A 17820-nucleotide genomic window follows, 5' to 3' on the forward strand; every position below is an offset into this window, starting at 1 on the left:
CGGTTCTGTGCTGATGCTGTGTCTTACAATAAAGGCGTTTCTAATGTCCTTCAGCAATGGCAGGTGATCAGAGAATACGGAAATGATACTGCATTTCCCTGAGACATTCGTGCCTTCCTGGTGTCTACTATTTGGCTTTATAAAGTGCTTTATGATGCTGCAAATACACTATATGAGTTATGTAATTACTGTCTGCTCTCTGCCAGAGTCCTGAGAACATTCACAGACAGAAATACTTTTATATGGGTAATGAAATTTTCCCAGACCTTTTTAAATATGAGTTTCATGACTGCTAACTCCTCAGGAGTTTTTCCCCTTAGCAAGTCCACCAATATTGCTGGGGTATGTAAAAGCAATGTAAAAGTTATCTCTTAAGTTCTAAACTGCAATTTAACTGAAGTTGCAATATTGGCTATACTCTGGAGCAAAGTTCTTTGTTTCTTTTATCTGGTTCAGTCCTATCTTTTTCTGTTCAGACTGGGAGAAGGAGAAAACCTGGCAGAGATCAAATACTTGCAGAACACGAACACTAACATTTCTAGAATGAGCCAGTGTTCCCATTGCTAGAGGGATGGAATACTAAAAACCTACTGTCATTATGGCTGAACCTTAGAAATTTGGAGATGCTCTTTGGCTGGATAGCATCTTGAAAGTTGCATGCTTGTCTGAAACTCTGCCAGTTCTGCCTGATTTTTCCCACTCTCTCCAGATGGTGCTGGAGGACTTCCTGGGAACAATCTTTCATCAATGTGTTTTATTTTATCAATGCATGCCACAATGGCTGTGCGTGGTTCCAGATGGAGCCATGTGTCACAAATGTAACAGTACGAGGGAATGCAGTCAATACAGAGACAGAAACTTCAGTTTTTCCAATGCAAGAAGTTTTTAGAATCAGGTTGAAGACTTTGTTTTAACTTCTGCTTTTCCCCAACCCAGTTTGCCCTACACTGGACTTCTCTGGAGAGCAAAGGAGGTGAGGTGTTATAAGGTCTTTTACCATGGTTTTCTCTTCCTCTCCAGAACCTTTCAGTGCTGACGTATGGGTGATGATGTTTGTGATGCTGCTTATCATCTCTGCGGTGGCTGTCTTCGTCTTTGAGTACTTCAGCCCTGTGGGCTACAATCGGTGCCTTGCTGATGGCAGAGGTAAGGGGGGCTGTTTCTTGCTATGATCCCCTCTGGTTTCCACTCTCTGTTTGTTTGTTGGGGCGTTCCTTTGCCTTGAATGCGATAGGGATCTAGCCTGCTCTGAGCTCTGCATTCAGACTGAAGAGGACGGGGATGGAGGCGGAAAAAAGGCTGTGAAGAGAGCAGATGTGTATAATGGATCATTTGCTTGGCGTGAGAGACGGAGCTGTGTCGCCTTTCATGTCTGAAGCACATACCAGCTCCAACTTGTTTCTCATTGAAGGAAAATGGGCCCTGGTAGCCAGTGCTGGCAGGGCCTACGATACTGCACTCTGAGGCAATCACAGGGCTCAGCACTGTCAATCCATCCTTCAGTGCTGCATCTCCCTGCACAGCAAGTCACTCTGCTGGCCTCCCAGCACAGTGCTGTGTCCTCCAGAATCCACATCTGTCACCTGGTCAGGTCCTTCCCTGCCTTTCTGGCTTTCTAAGTCCAACTGAGAGAATGGGAGACTCATTTTCTTGGGAGTGGGTAAAAAAATTATTTTTCAAGGGCAGCAGGAAATTTTGGACCAAGCAAGTGATCCATTTTTGTGGTTCTGATCTTCAGAAGGCAGACAGATGAATTAAAGAAAGGCTGTGTGTACTTCCTAAGATACAGCTTTTTTCCCTTATTGACATGAAAACAATTAGCAAGTTGAGTCTTCTGTCATCTGAAGATCTTCACCCCCTGGTGAATCAACACTTCAAATCTTTCTGGATTTATTGGTTCATACAGAATAGTGGGAGAGAGACAGTTACTGGAAAATGCACTCATTTGCTCCCAAGTTTAGTGCTTTGAGTGAATCTATGCCATCAAATTAGAGAGGAGTGAAAATAAAAAGTGTTAATGAGAATGCAGGCAGAACCACATATATGGGGAAGTGGAGAACTTGTCTCTTAACATAGAGCTGTGGAGGGCCTTTATGGAACCTGATCATAATTGCATGGATCTGTGGGCACAAGTACTGAGAAACCTGAGTCTCTTAGGAGGTATTAATACAGATGTGGAACTGGAAGCAGGTTTTAGTACAGGCATGCAGTTATGCAGTTTTTAAGGTAGCCACACTGCAGCTGCAAGTCTCAATATTTCTGAGTAATTATGAAGAGTATTGCATGATCAGACAGATATTATCCCTGAGAGATAAAATATGAAGATACAGAAATCTGCTGCAGAGACTGCAATGCTGAATTTGGTAATGAGAACACTGCATTGGCTGCATTTGAACCATGACAGTACACCTTAAACAGCTGCATTTTCTCTTTACGGACATCAAGACTTGGATTGGAATCTCCCATTACAATCTTGGTTTGTGCCTGACAAAATAATTGTGGAAGCACATAAGGTGATCAGTGGAGAGAGGAAGGCTTTTAGAAGGGAACTTCTCAAGATTTCCTTCCACCATGTAGTTCCCACTGATGTTTTTCAGGCCCTTCACCTGTATATCTTCGGACACATTAGGTAGAGAGCGATATAAAAATACCACTCCAGCATGTAAAAAGACAAAGACTGCCAAACTATGTTTCTCTTAGGAACTTCACCTCCCTGGAATTTAAAGGCACCTGTTTACCAGGTGATGACTGTGCTCTGAACTTGGTGTGCAGTTCCCTGGGTAGAAAATGAGCCCCTTGCATTCTTCAGTTGTGTTTAGGGTAACATGGTTAGTGTTTCCAGATGATCCATGCTATTTGCTGCTTGGAAGTTTGGAGGGGCATGTCAAAACTTTCTTTCTTTTTACTATTTTGCTGGAGTCAACCACAGGCAGCAGCACTAGGGCCCAATCAACCTGCCTGAGGAGATAAAGCGTGGGATGCTGATCAGGTTGGCACCATTGGAGAAAGGACAGATGCTTGAACTGTTCCATTCATCCAAAGAGGATCTTCCCAGTGTCCAAAGAGTGATCACATCAGCATTCTCCCTCTCAGCTCTTCTTGTGCTCAAGCTGAGGAAATTCTGGGTTAGATTCCCACTAATGGAACCAGCACGTGCTGGGGATACAGGATTGCTGGGAAACAGGTGCCATTTCACATGTTTTCAGATCTAGTGCTTCCTTAGCACACATGGCTTCTGGGGAATGACTGAGCTTCCACACTGAAAAGGGAGAAGAGGAAAATAGGAGCTTTTAAAACACTGGATCTGCTCCTGGACTATCTAGGGCAGACCTGCAGATTTTCTTAAGGTGGAAGAAGTATATGTCACTGCCATGTACCTTAGACACAAAATATGGGGAGAGGGAGCTGTGTTGTTCTCTGATTCATGGATCTTCAACAGCTGAGTAATGAAACATTCATGCAGAAGTACTTGTAGAGCCCTGTTATTTCAGATGGTGCTCTTCCTCATACCTTTACAAGTACAGTAAAGAGAGCCATGTTTTACACAGATGTATACTGGAAGTTTGAGGACATTACTCTTGAACAGATGGAAATGAGGATAGAATGTTTCTGAGCAAATTCTGTTTCTGGGGACAACTCTTCAACCAAAATTAAATGTTTGGTCTTTTAGATACTTCAATCAAATTTAAAAAATGCCCTTGTATAAGGTTTCAGTGGAAGTCCCTGAGATAGAAAAATATGAAAATCTGAGGACATTTTTAAAGAATAATTTTTCAGGTTGTATGTAGCTGAGATATGGTAGCATGAACTTCGGTGAGTGCAGCTGCAGATATTCACCTCACAAGTGGGAATAGATTCTGCTCTTAACTCTGAAATCAAGATGTGTATATGACTGGAAATGCAGACCACTTACTGTCAGATGCTCACTGTGGGATCATGTTTCTCAATCACTCTAGAGCCAGGAGGTCCCTCTTTCACCATTGGCAAAGCTATCTGGCTGCTGTGGGGGCTGGTGTTCAACAACTCTGTGCCAGTACAGAATCCCAAGGGTACCACTAGCAAGATCATGGTGTCGGTGTGGGCCTTCTTCGCTGTCATCTTTCTGGCCAGCTACACTGCCAACCTGGCTGCCTTCATGATCCAAGAGGAATACGTGGACCAGGTGTCTGGCTTGAGCGACAAAAAGGTAATGTATCCCCCCAAACCCTCAACGCAGTCTTTTCCACAGAATAGGCTGCTCTACCATCTCTTCCTTCCTTTCACAAGGAAAGTGGGCAGGTGTTTCCAGAGTCACACATCAGAGCTTTAGACCCTAGTTTAAATAGCACAACTGTTCTTCATTGGTATTCAGTTGCACTTTTACATGCCTTAAGCACTTCAGGAATGAATTATAGACTGAACTGAACTGTGCTTGCTTGCATGATCCCAAACCACACCTTGACTGTCAGCAAGAAACACATTAATGGAGCTTTGGAGACGATGTGTATAATGGCTGTAACCTGTTTTTTTCAGGATTAAATAATTTGGTTTGGGTAGGAATGCTGGCCATTAGGCTAGCAAATATGATCTATTAATTTATTCTGAAAACAAGTTCTGTCCATGGGGGTACATTACTGTGCCTTTGATGATTTACTATTGCTTGCATTTGCAGTTATACTGTTGTTTTTTCAAGGTGTTTGGAGGCTTACCACAAGAAATCGTTTTGTGTTCAGACTGCATTTCAATGCCTTGTTTATCTGCGCAGCATTTTGTCCATGCAGAGCATTCGCTTCTGCTGGACTCTGAAATTTGAGGATTTGAGATTGCTTATACATGCAGGGTAGCACTGTCTGGCTCATGAGGGTGCAGTGATTTGTGCACTCCTTTACTTTTGTTTTCTGGTGATGCTACTCACAAGGAATTGAGTATTGTGAGGCTCAATGGCCCATGCTGAGCTTGTTACTCAGTCACTGGGGCTGCTTAAGGGGTCATGCCACTGCAGGGCAGCCAAATAGCAACCGGTTGCACACAATGCTGCTGGGGATAGCAGCAAGAGGAGGACTGCAAGTGTCAGTTGTGGCTGCTGGGTTGGTTGTAGTTACTGACTCTTGTGTCCATCATGACAGTCTAGAAACAATTTGTGACCAGGCCTCCTGTGTGTATGGTGTCCTGTTCAGCAGGCTCGAAATCCTGTGATGGATTAACCATAGGAGCTTTTCTTACTCCTTTTGTTCTTTGGTTTTTGGTTGTTTTTTTTTTTTTTCCTGGAATGAAACATGGCGCAGAATAATACAATCCATGCAGAAGTGCTCCTGTTATTTGTTTTCATTTTGACCTCAATTTGTTTCACATTGTCTCCTCATTTGCCATGTGCTGTGTTGAGGATGGGGTGGAGGGGAGGATGCTTTTCTGTCAGGTGGAGGTTGTTGCAGACACTCCTTAGAAACTGTGAGCTCTAACCTTCAGATTGAAAGATACTGTTCAAAACCAGCCAGCCCTATCAGAGGTAACATTAGTTTGTCATCATTAGGTTTTCAACTATCTGAGCTAAATGGGATAGTTTGTACCTGTGATCTATTGTTTCAGGCTGTGCCTAGGCTCATGGAGAGAACATGCTTTCATTCTCACATTTTTCAAGATCTTCTTCATACCTGCAGAGATATGTGCATGAAATATCATTTGAAAGCAGTGACTGCTGGAACTTCACAGAGCCTTTGAATACAAATTTCTAGGCCAGTTTTAGTTGATTTCACTGTAGGGCCACCTGTGTGTATTGGATTGAGGCCATTTTCTTCTACTTCTCTGCCAATGTACCTGTATTTACTTTTGCTATGCTAAAGCATATGTGCTTTTTTCCTTGGGGATGAGAAAGGCAATAGTACATAGAGGATTGTGGTATACCTCAAACATAGCTGCTAGTGCAAGTGCAATATTTGGGTAAGATTACAACCTACCAGAGCATCTGCAATCAAATGAAAATTGGCTGGTGAAACTGAAGGCCAACAGCTGCCTTTGGGCAATAAAGCAGGTGGGACTAACTCCATCCAAAATAAAGTGAGTGAATGAGCTTGATCTACTGGGCTTATGGATTTTACTCTCTGAATATGCAAAGGGCCCTGTAGGATTTGTGAGCAGTCATCCAGACATTTGTCACAGTGCTTCAAGATCCCCTGGTCTGGGAGGAATTCACTCTTCTGAATCTGATCTTTACCCTTTTCTGAAGCCTGCACATTGCTTGCAACTCACTGACCCTCTCAGTGCACTGCTTGGCCAGGATGAAGGGCACAGCCACATCCAGGGCACATGGAGGTGCACTGTGTTCTACCTCACTTCTCTTGTCTGCTTAAAGCCAGTCCAGACTTTCAAAAGAGGCAGTCACTGTTCAAAGCCAGGTGGGAAAGGCTGTTTTCCAAGGGGAAAGATTGATGCTTCCAATCTCTTTTATCCCAAATGTATGATCTGGTGTCCACAGCAAAAGTCAGGCAGATTGGTCTCCTGGCCTTCTCCATCAGCTGGTAAGGACACCTGTGTCCAGCACAAGGACTCAGCAGATGATGTAATCCAAGCCAATCGGCAAAGTGACAGTAACAAAATTATATTGTTCCTACTTGCCTAGACCCAGATCTGCTTGCAAACGTCTCTGTAGTTCGACAGTACCTGGGGAAGGTGTCCCACTGACACTGCAGAGCAGCCAAAATGCCAGATGTACTCACAAAATCCATTCCTGTACCTGGCTGGCGTGCACTTGCCAAGGTCAGACTGGCTACACTCTGCAACAGCAATCCTGAGCATCTCCTTGGACCCTCTTCCTTAGGTTTTGCCTGGGAAGAACCACTGTAAGAGACGCCTACAGCTGCTGGCATGCCACTTCCCCAGAAAAGCTGACTGAAATGCTCTAGATGGCTCAGGATGGTGGATGTCTCTTGGATGATGTCTTGGTTGTGCCCCAGCATTTACTTCCTAATGGCATGCAATACAATGACTAAAGTCATGCCCCCACTGTGCTTCTGTGGATGCTTGAGCATGTCTGTCTGAGCTGGGCTGGAGTGGATGCCTCTGTCCCAGGGTACCAGGTTGAACTGAGGGTGTCTGGAGGCCCCTTGTATGAATGTAGAGACCTCTGCCACTCTCTCTCTGTCCCTGGTGATGCTGACCTTGCTGAATGCCACCCTTTGAGCATAGCTGGCTCAAAACAGGTGCCAGAGTTGAGGCAGGAGCCCACCTTATGATGGCTGTTAGTTCCCTCATGTTAACCTTGGGATCTGCTAAATCACACATCAAGCTTTAGCTCTTAACTCTGGGGCAGCCATGGGCAGTTTGAAGGGGGAGAAACCTGCTCCTGCCTGAGAGCAGCACTGGCCTCGTCAGCTCTGCAGGAAAAGTCCTGGTGTTGACAGCACCTCCTTTCCAGCTCCCTGTGCCTGTGGCATGCTGAACCACTTTCCTCCAGCGCAGGAGCCGAAGCAGCACCTTCCACCTCCACTGGTCCACCGTGTGCAGCAGAGGGGCTGGAGGTGTTCCTGGCAGGGGCAGTGCCACAGTGGCTGTGCCAGCTCCCAGCAAGCCCAGCTGGAGCATCTCTGCACGTGCTGCTGGGCTGCATCCATCCAGGGGGCTGCTGCTGCTGCCCTGAGCCCTGAGAAAGCCCCAGTGGTGAGAGAGCCTGCTGCAGAACGTGCAGTCAGCTCCTGGGTCTGGGTTTCATCTCAGTGCAATCAGAAGATGTAACCCAATTTCCATTAGCAGGAGAGCCTCAGACACATTAGAGAAACAAGCGCCTGCGGTATTTTGGTCTAACGAAGGCAATAAATACAGGAAAGATTATATAAAATGAACTAATGTGTGAAGTAATCTAATAGCTATACGTAATTTCCATTAATATAAAGTAGTAATAGAATAAAAGCAAATGTGGACAGCCAGCAGGGCATTTAAATAAAGTGATTTAGAAGGCAGTAGGTTAATAATAATAAAAAAAAATAGTATCCTTTCCTATAAATTAGTTGGAAATGCCAAAGAAGTTAATAAAGTATCAAAATGGTAATTTGTAATTGACATGAAAAGAAGAGAAATTGATTTCTGCATGCCTGCAAATTAATATAGATTGCTGAAATTTCACGCGCATTTGACTTATTTGCTTTTCAAGATGTTAATGCAATGTTGAGACAAATGCAGCATGGGTCAGTTATTTTTTCAATAGATATGAGTTTATTTCTTTTCTTGAAAGGTAGGTTTTGAAGTTAAAACTGGGCAGTATTTTTATGAAAAAAAAAACAAACTTGAGGAGAGTATAAGAAGGCAGAAGGAATTTCTGGTATTTTCCAAAATAGCTCATTTTAGTACACTTTATATAAAATACTTTGATATTTCTGACATGTATTTTGACATGTCATTTTCTAAAGGCACTACTCATAAAACTGACCTACATTTAAGGGGGAAGAAAGTGGAAAAAAGATTTTTTTTTCTGTAACAAAAGAAAGGGACAGACAGAGATAATTGGAAGATGAAACAACATAGGTAGATCTGGGGTGAATGGAACATTTCAGGTTGATACAAAACAAAAGCCACACTGAAAAACCTACAAAAAGACACTGAAAAACCTACAGAAAGAAAAGAATCTGTTCTTTTCTGGCAGTAATAGATGCTTGGCTGTGAAACTGAAAAATGAATTATTTCCCACATTGTACTTTGTGGCACATTAAATCGAAATTGTACAAGGATCCCAGATATGCAAGGATCCCAGACTTAAGCGTGTGCTTAACTTTGTGCTCATGAGTGGTGACATTAAAGTCAATGGGCTATTATTCACATGATTGAAGTTAAATGCTTCCCTGAGCTTGCAGCTTTTGTACAACAAATACCTGTTCTGGAGAAGTCCCGGGAAAATGCAGAGCAGACACCTTCTGCTAGACGTTTTTAAAGAGGACTAAAGTGAGGGTCAGTCTTGTGCCTTGTGAGCTCTACAAGGGGAAGATTGTCCAACTGGATAACTTGGAGGCAGTACAAATCTTCCACAGGATTAAATATTTAGTGTTAACTGACATTTGTGGTACTTCCTCACATTTCAGCAGGATACAAAGGAAGTTTTATGTGGCAGTGTCCGCAGGCAGAAAGTAGGTAATCTTTCAACAGCAGAATGATTTTTATTGTCAGGACACCTTTGTGGAGATATGAGTTAGGCAGACAGAAGAAGGACCATGCCACTTCCAATCCTGTCCTCTTGTGATAAATCATAACCTTTTCCAAAATGTGTAAATATGATGCACCTTACTTGACTAAAAAACCTCCCCAAGATAAAGAGGTTCTTGAATCTCCAGACCTTATGTCATGGGGTAGAGTTGAATTTCTTTCCACAGTGCTTCCCTAGGGGTACATCTCCTTGTAAATGAGTTGAACTGTGCCTTTTGCTTAAATATGACCTTTATCAATAACAGTGGTATCAACTACAGTGCTTAATAAAAGAAACACTGGTTCATAGTGAAGTGTAACAAACTCAGAGCACGGATAGTCTGAAATATTATGGCTTAAAATCTGATTGTTTCTCTGCATGTCCTTGTAAATCATCAGGTGCTATAGTAAGAAGTATTTTAAAATATTATATAGTGTAGCTATATATTATGTGTAAACACACATAATGCATGTACTATGTGTAATTACATTTATGCTAGAAGTTTTTTATTAATAAATAGCTATTAAATTGTTACAGCTGATCATATGTTAGTAATAGATTTTTCTATTTTGTGACACATTTATTGTATACATAAATACAATCTTTGATAATTTTTTGCAGTTGCAGATGGGTGTGTTTATCATAGATTTTTAGACATTCTGCAGTTTTTGTATTGGGATAATTTTATGCTTTCTGAGATCTTTGGAACAAACCTCTGTGCCTGTATGCTAAAATGTGATTCAGTAGATTTTTTAAGACTATAAATATTTAAAGTCAGTGGGTCTTCAAACATGTTTTGTTTTCCCCCTGCTTCAATCCTAGTTTCTTTGTCATTCTCCCTCTTTTTCTTCACCTCAGCACTGTACAGTGCAGAGCAACAAGGAGGCTGCAGTGTGTTTTAGCCTTCACTTGGTCTCGCATGATTCTCTTTTTCTGTTCATCTGTAGGGACTTCCCTGGTATCAAAAATGACTGGGGGTTGAAGGGATTAAGGGCAGCCTGCACTCCCAAACCAAGAAGGATTTGGGAGTGCAGGTGGACAAGAGGCTGGGCACAACCCAGCAATGGCACTGACAGCACAGAAAGCCAGTTGTATCCTGGGCTGCATCCAAAGGAGCGTGGGCAGCAGGATGAAGGAGGGGATTCTGCCCCTTTGCTCTGCACCGGTGAGACCCCACCTGCAGTGCTGCATCCAGCTCTGAGGTGTTGTCTACTGAATAAAAAGAACCATGGACCAGAGTGAGTCCAGAGGAGGCCACCAAAATTATTAAAGGGATGGAGCATCTCTCCTTACAAGGAAAGGCTGAGAGAACCGCAATTGTCCAGCCTGGAAAAGGGAAGGCTTCAGGGTGACTTAATTGTGAACATACAAGGGAACATACAAGAAAGATGGAGAGAGACTTTAACAAGAGCATGTAATGGTAGGACGAGGGGTAAGGGCTTCAAATTGAAAGAGAATAGGTTTAAATTAAGAATTAGGGAAAAAATTATTTGCTGTGATGGTGGTGATGCACTGGAAGCAGTGCCCAGAGAAGTTGGGGATGCCTCATCCCTGGAACTGTTCAAACCAGGTTGGATGGGGCTCCAAACAACTGGTCTAGTGAAAGGTGTCCCTGCCCATGGCATGAGAATTGGGGTTAGATTGTCTTTAAAGTCCATTCCACCCCATTCTATTATTTAATGACACTAAAATCTTCTAATGGAACTATTTAGGTTTTCTACAGCTAAAATGAAGTTTAGTCGGGAACTTAAGCAGGTAAGATATGAGGAGAGGGGATACTCAGAGTCAGACTGTTGGCCTAGTTCATCCTTGCTGGAAAGGAAGAAATGCAAACCCCTCGGTTTTGTTGCAGGTACAGATGAGAGTTGCAGGATGAAGGACTTTGGGGATGGGGTCGTGGAGTAGTCCTTAGCTTGCAGCTTTTGGATTCCCCTTCCACAGCACCCTGGTCTTTTCCAGGCCTTGGCCATCACTGACCCTTTCTTTTCATCTTCCTTTTCAGCAGCTCTTGGAGCTATCCCCTTTGGAGGGAGTGGTTAAATTTGGTTGCTTCTGTGCTAATTGCTTGCAGTCTGGAAAAAGCTGTCTTTGGAGAATTACGTAAGGGGGAGAGTGAGAGAGGGAAGCAAAGGATTGTCCTGCTTCTCACATCAGTATAAGTCAGGGGACAGGAAAACAATTAATATTTTTGTTTATTATTTATATGGTGCCATAAATGTACTTGGCGCTTTGCAGTCAAATAAAAGACAATGGCCCTGCCACCAAAATTTGGCAGCCTGAGAGATGAGAGCTGACCTCTTTCAGCGAATGATCAGGGCTGAATCACTGGTGGGGAAGGGATGAGAGTAATCTACAGGATTAACCAAAAAAGCCCCAAAAAATACAACAGCTGTATCCCCACACTTTCATTCCTGATGCCTAGTGACTGTGACATTTGGAGTTATATGCACATACATATACTTGATAAATACTTGGCAGGTTGTATCTTTCCAAACATTTTTACTTCACTGCATGCTTTACTTTACTTTATTGCCCTGCTTCTCCCAGGCCTTTGGCTACTCAAGGTCAAGCTTCCCCATAATCTGGGTGGCCCATTAGACTTGTTTACTCCAGATGTAGCTCAGTGCCCCAGGACTCACATGGGAGTGATGTGGCTTTCATTTCTCTGTCTTTCACTTGCAGGTAGGAGGCAGTTTTCATCAGAAGGTTAAAGAAAGGCATTATCTCCGAGCTCTGGGAAGGTGCTGCCCTGTCTGAAGTGCCCTGCTTTTTGCTTTGCATCTCTGCCCTACAGATGTGCTTAAGAAATTGCACTAATGTAATTACTAAGCTTTTAAAATTGCTTGGATGAAAATTATGGCCCCTGTGAAGTCTTTTGGAGGTTAGCCAGGCTTGTGCAAGGTTTCACCCGGCTGCCCAGTGGATAGTACCCACATAATAGTAGGTTGGCTACTCTTAGTATTCAGAAGACAGGAGGATCTGACCTTTCTTTGTTAGTGAAAATGGGTGAGAAATGGAATTGCTTCCCCACCAAACTACATCCTCTGAATTTCTCAGAGTGTTTCATAATTTGTTAACCAGCTGTCTCATGTGCAAACAAAGCAGATTTCAAATTCCTCTGTACTTAGCTGTCACCTCTCCTCTCAAGGTCTTTTTAATCAGTTAATTTTCTCCCTCTGAATGAACATCTACACTCCTAATAATATTAACATGAGTGTAGTAAGTGGCATCTTTCTGCCTCATGAATTTCTCTTTTGTGTTTGCCTGGTATTATTCAGTAGATATCCTTTGTCCCATTGTGTGTAGCTTCCAAGGAAGCTGACTTTGAAGAATTAGATACATGGCATGATTTGATGCTGGATAAACAGATGATCTCCATCCTCTACATGCATGCAACCAAGATTAAAGTGCACCATAGCTATGATTTCATAGCACCCTTCATTGCAACAGCTATGACTGTGGTGCTCTGATACCATACATACAAACACTGAGCTTTTGGCTCTGACTGGTGAAGCTCAGTGATTCCTGCAGATTTCTGGTCAAGCTTGAGGGACACCCAGCAGTGACTTGAAGCCTATATACTGCCACATGTGTTCTGAGGAATATTTAAGGCTTTACTGTTACCTGTCAGGTGGAGAAACTGCACAGAGCCTGTGTAATGTTCCCACACTTGCCCCACGCGGAAGGCTGAGGTGTGCTGGTGGTGGGTGGGCTCTGTCTGTTCATGATGTGGGATCCTGCAGTGGCCCCTCAGGCCTGGGTCGGCATCAAGGCAGTGTGGTGGCAGCAGGCACGAGCAGCTGTGTCCATGGAGGACGTGGGATCCCTGACATGCTGTCTGTCTGGGGGGACGCTGCCCTGCCCAGGGTGCAGGAGTGGAACAGAGCAGGTCTGTACATGGCAATCCAGCTTGCAAAGAGGCTGCGCAGTCCTACTGTGTGCACTGCTCTGGCAATAACTGTATGTGATGGAGGCTTCTTCCACCACTTGGATCTCTGCTTTCATCTCAGTCATTTTGCAAGGACAACTATTTTTAAAGTTGCTATATTTGAACTCTTTTCTTTTGCTTTCACCTGCCCCCCCCCACCTCTGCATTGTCACCAGGTTGCTCTGTTCCCTTTCCTGACCTGCACATGTCCATATTTCACCAACAGACATTCACAGATATTTTTCTTTCTTGTTTGTGGGTCTGACCCACACTACATCTTCCTTTAAAAGGGACTTTAATAGAATTCTTTGCCAACTTCACTGCAGTCAGCTGCACTAACTGATAACTCCTTTCTTGGACTTATCTAGAGCAATTCATGGGTGAAAGCGCTATGCAAAGCAAGACAGAGAATTTGAAACATCACTGGATACTGAATAATAAGATAAACCACAAAGTCAAAGTCTGAGGGAGGACAGGGTACTTTTATGCCCTCCCAAAATTGACATATTTGATTTGGTGCTGTTTGGTCCCCATTTTTTTAGCTTCCTTTTTTTTTGTTTGTTTATGCATCAAGACGTGTTGGTTGACTAGTGAAGACATGAAACTGGGGTTTCAGGAAGAGTTGATGTGGCAACTGGATTCAGAGCTTGAGGAGTCCCAGCCACTGCTGAAGAGGCAGAGAATATTATTGTGATGGAAAGCAGGAGGGAACTAAAAAGAGCTAGGGTAAAAGGATGATCTGAAAACTCATAGTCACTTGGAAATGGCTGAGAGTTCCACCTTGGAAATAAAAAATGTCTGTAATGTCAAAACTACATGACTGTGCACAGAGGAGAGGGATGCTTTAGGAATGAATCTCAAGAAGTATCTGTACAAGAGAGTCATTAATAATAGAGAATAAGCAGCACAGTCACTTTAGTCTGCTCTCCTCACAGACTTGTACCAGTGCTAAGATTTAGGTTTGCAGTATGCTTTTCTGCCTATGCTGTTGGGCTGGCACAGCTAGTCCACTCAGAGCTGGGATGCAATTTTGTCAATATTACAGTGTCTACACCAACAAGCCACCAGCAGTTGCAAGTTCTGTGCTCGAAATCTGTAGAGCACCTCCTCTAGCAGGACAGGGGACTGGGGCCATGGGTTTGTGGATGTACCTACGTGCACAATCCAACTGCAGAAAGAAGGGAATACAGTAAAAGCTCTGAAGATGGTGCTGGCAGTGTTGATTGACATTCCAGAAACAAACTGGTCGCTACCTGGATGCAGATCAGGACAGAGTTGCAGCTTTGAAGAACTTGCAAGCTGAAAATGAAAGATTGACAAAACATGATATAATACAGAGAGGCCCTGAGAAGAGGAATAATAAGCATGAACTCAGATTAGCATTGTTTGTGTTGCCTTACTGCAAGCTTTTTTGGTGTAATATTCTCTCAGCATCTTTGGATCTTGATCAGATTGTTCTTGATATGGTGGAACCATCAAGATATGGTTCTTGATATGGGGATCAGATCTGTTCTTGATTGGTGAACATATATGTTCACCAACCAAAGGTAAGTCAAGGAAAGACCTGCAGGATACAGCCAAAGGACAACAGCAAGAATGTTTGCAGGTCCACAGCTTGCAAAGAAAGACTAAAGAAACTGGGCTTCTTTAGCTGCAGTCAAAGAACATGGAGAAGCAGCAGCACAATGGTCTTCAAAAACATAAAATTCACCTTCAGAGAAGAAGAAACTATTTGGATTTCCCTGCCCACAGACAAGATAACAGAAAGTATTGCAGTTGTATTTGCAGCTGGAAGACTTTAGTTCAGATACTTGGAACAACTTTCTTGTAGTAAAGCTCTGGTGGGTAATGTCCAGGGAATGGAGGAGTCTCCAGCCATCTTCCACAGTGAACTGGATTAAGAGCTGTCAGGAATGGTGATGCCCAGGAGGGACTCACTGGAGAGACAGAGGTGGAAGAGACATCTTCTCAGGGTCAAATCCAGGTTTGGGATTCTGTGACCTTGTTTATGGTGCAGCTTGAGGACAAAAATTATATATTTTGGGGATAAGAAAAAACCAAGCTTTTTCTCTTTGAGAGTTGTCCATTAGCTGTGACAGAATTAATTTCCTAGCTGAAAACAGAGGACGCAGAAGGCAGCTATGGCAAGACATGCTGCTGTGGACATGTGTAACCTATCAGGACTTTAGTACAGGCATAGAGCTACCTCAGAGTTAGACCTGGAAACCACTGACCCACTCTTCAATTTTTAAGGTTCTGAAGGAAGCTCTTGTGCAAACAGCCTGGTTGGATTTTCAGGCAGTGAAGAAAGGGGCAAGCTGACTGCAGTGACATACAGCTGAACCAGAACAAGAGGAGACAATCAAGGATGTTTGGGCAATGCAAAGAAGTTGTACATTAGGGGGTGGTGGGCACTTCAGGCTTGTTGCTACCCATAGTGGTTGGCTCCCTGTGCTTTTGGTGGGAGATGCCCTGAGTGCTGAATGGCCCAGTGGCTAGATTCATTTAGTCTGATGTAGATGTCTAGAGCTATTTTAGGTGTACTGGAGTGTCCAAACTACCCTCAGGTGGTGGGCAAATTTGACACAGGGACTATGAGAGACCTGTTCCCGGGGTGAAATTCCCTAGGCATCTCAGCTTGGCACTTACTTTTGGGTAAATGAAGCGAGCTCAAAAGTATCTAACATGGGCTTAAGCTCTTTTGGACTTGCAGCTAGCAGAGGAGCTGAATTTGTGGCGCTCAGTTTGATGGGTCAGAGCTGTGGAGCTCCCTGCGGTAAAAAACTTTTAACTGGTCATCAGGGCATTACAGAGTGTAAGGAGCCCTCCCAGAGAGGCTGTGTAAGGGTAAAGCACTACACCCACACACCCACACACCCACACACCCACACACCCACACACCCACACACCCACACACCCACCCTTGCGCCAAGTTCTGTCAGCTCATTATGTTATTCAGCAGTACATTGATTTGGGCTTTTTTTCAGCAGTGTAAAAGTAGATCGGCTGATAAAAAAGAGACTTTTTGTAGCAAGAGCTTGCTGAGTTTGGGAAACTGCTTTCAATGCTATTGGCAAACACTTTACAGTGTAAACAGGGCCTACATGAGGCAGATAAATAAGCGCAGATGTGCTTTTCTGTAGGATCCATTCGGTGATAGACAATATATTGAAAAAAAAATTCTCATCAAATTAATTGTCGCCAATTAGACATAACCCCTTCCCCTCATCTCTAAATCCCCTCCATTTGCTGCTGCATGAATGGGAAGAGCTCCTATAACCTGTTTCATTATGCAGATTGATATCTGAACATCTGAGAACAATGCTGCTTTCTGCACGGCACGGCTCCAAATTGCTAATGAAACAGCTCTGCCAGCCGAGCCACTTCAGCCCGCTTTCACTGCCGCTGTCGACAGCGCTCGTGGAGAGATGGGGAGAGGAGCGGCAAAGGAGCTCTCTGCCCTGAATGTGCTAACAGCTTCCAGCCTGTGTGTTTATTGCTCTCCAGAGGAGGAAGATTTCTGCTCTCTGACTCGGAGAGGTTACTTTTGCAAAGCCGAGGTCTGCTTTGCACTTAATGCTCCTTGATTTCAGTCTGTGGAGTGAGGGGTTGAAGAAGCAGGCAGCCACTGGGCTCTGAACATAGATATCTCATGGCCCAGAGCTACTGCAGCCCTTCAGGCATCCTCGGTGCCTGCTTTCCACCCCAACTTTAAAATCCACCTTCACAACTTATGTGAAGCAAGTGGGACTTCTTTCAGGGGTGAGAGGATGTGCCCACCACCTTGGGTACATAATAGGGGAGCATCTCCCAGCAGAGGTTCCATGGTGAATGAGTGGGAGGATGCAAGTGGGATACATCTCTGTCTGGGGTTCTTTGGGAGCAGGACTGCAGCTGAGCTCTGCTGGTTCCTCACAGGCAGTCACCCCTTGAGGCAGGTAGAGCTGGGCAGCAGGACAGGTCTCCTGCTGCAGGCAGGTATAACGTGGGGCTCCTACAAGTGTGGACCCTGTACAGCTGGGTTTTCTCAGCAACTGATGTATTTGCTTACCTTCCTTTCTCCTATTGCCACTGTTTTGTTTTGTTTTTTTTTTTGCCAGAACCTCACAGGACTTCTCTTTGCAGATGCCTGGAGTAAAGTTGTTGTGACTTAAAGCTCTGACAGGAGAAATTTTTGCATGAAATAATGGGACAGTTCTCCAATTAATCTACATTCTGACCCTTTCTGTCCACATCTGTGGTTAATTCCTTTGTCAGTGTTCACTGCAGCATTGAGATTACCTCTGCACAGGCTTCCTCCATGTAATGGCCCCTTCATTGTGCATCAGCTCCTCCCTCATGTCTCAGACTCCCTACAGACCCGTCTGCCAAAGAGCCCTGCTTCCCTGGGGATGATACTTGTGATCCAGGCTCATGGTCCCAGCCCCTGGGAGAAATCAAACAAGTGGCTGTCCTTACTGAGCTCTTTGACAATCTGTCAATTAACCTTCCTCCTTACAAATCATCTCCAGCTCCTCCACACATTCCTCTACTGTGTTGGCAGAAGAGGACACACTCCTTCCTCATCTATCCCATGAACTTTCTGGGAAGGTTCACACATCTTCTTGTTCCCTCAGGATGAGCTGTGTGGGACAGAAGTTAGTTCAGAATGATGCAATAGTTTTTGACTCTGGAGAGCTCACTGGAGATCTCTTCATCCTTGGACTGAGCTGTGCCCACTTACTGCCAAGAAACACATGGGGATTTT

General features: G+C 44.0%; 1 protein-coding gene across 4 annotated transcripts in view; it reads left to right on the forward strand.

The window, feature by feature from the left end:
* Positions 1 to 17820, forward strand: part of GRIN2B (glutamate ionotropic receptor NMDA type subunit 2B) — a 208758-nt gene that overhangs the window by 176795 nt on the left and 14143 nt on the right. For all 4 annotated transcript variants that reach the window (XM_074539485.1, XM_074539487.1, XM_074539486.1 and 1 more), the window contains 2 exons: positions 1021 to 1146; positions 3957 to 4186. In XM_074539485.1, coding sequence (XP_074395586.1) covers positions 1021 to 1146; positions 3957 to 4186 — 356 coding nt within the window. The remainder of the gene's footprint in view (positions 1 to 1020; positions 1147 to 3956; positions 4187 to 17820) is intronic.

This window comes from Zonotrichia albicollis, chromosome 4, assembly GCF_047830755.1.
Source record: "Zonotrichia albicollis isolate bZonAlb1 chromosome 4, bZonAlb1.hap1, whole genome shotgun sequence".
NCBI lineage: Eukaryota > Metazoa > Chordata > Aves > Passeriformes > Passerellidae > Zonotrichia > Zonotrichia albicollis.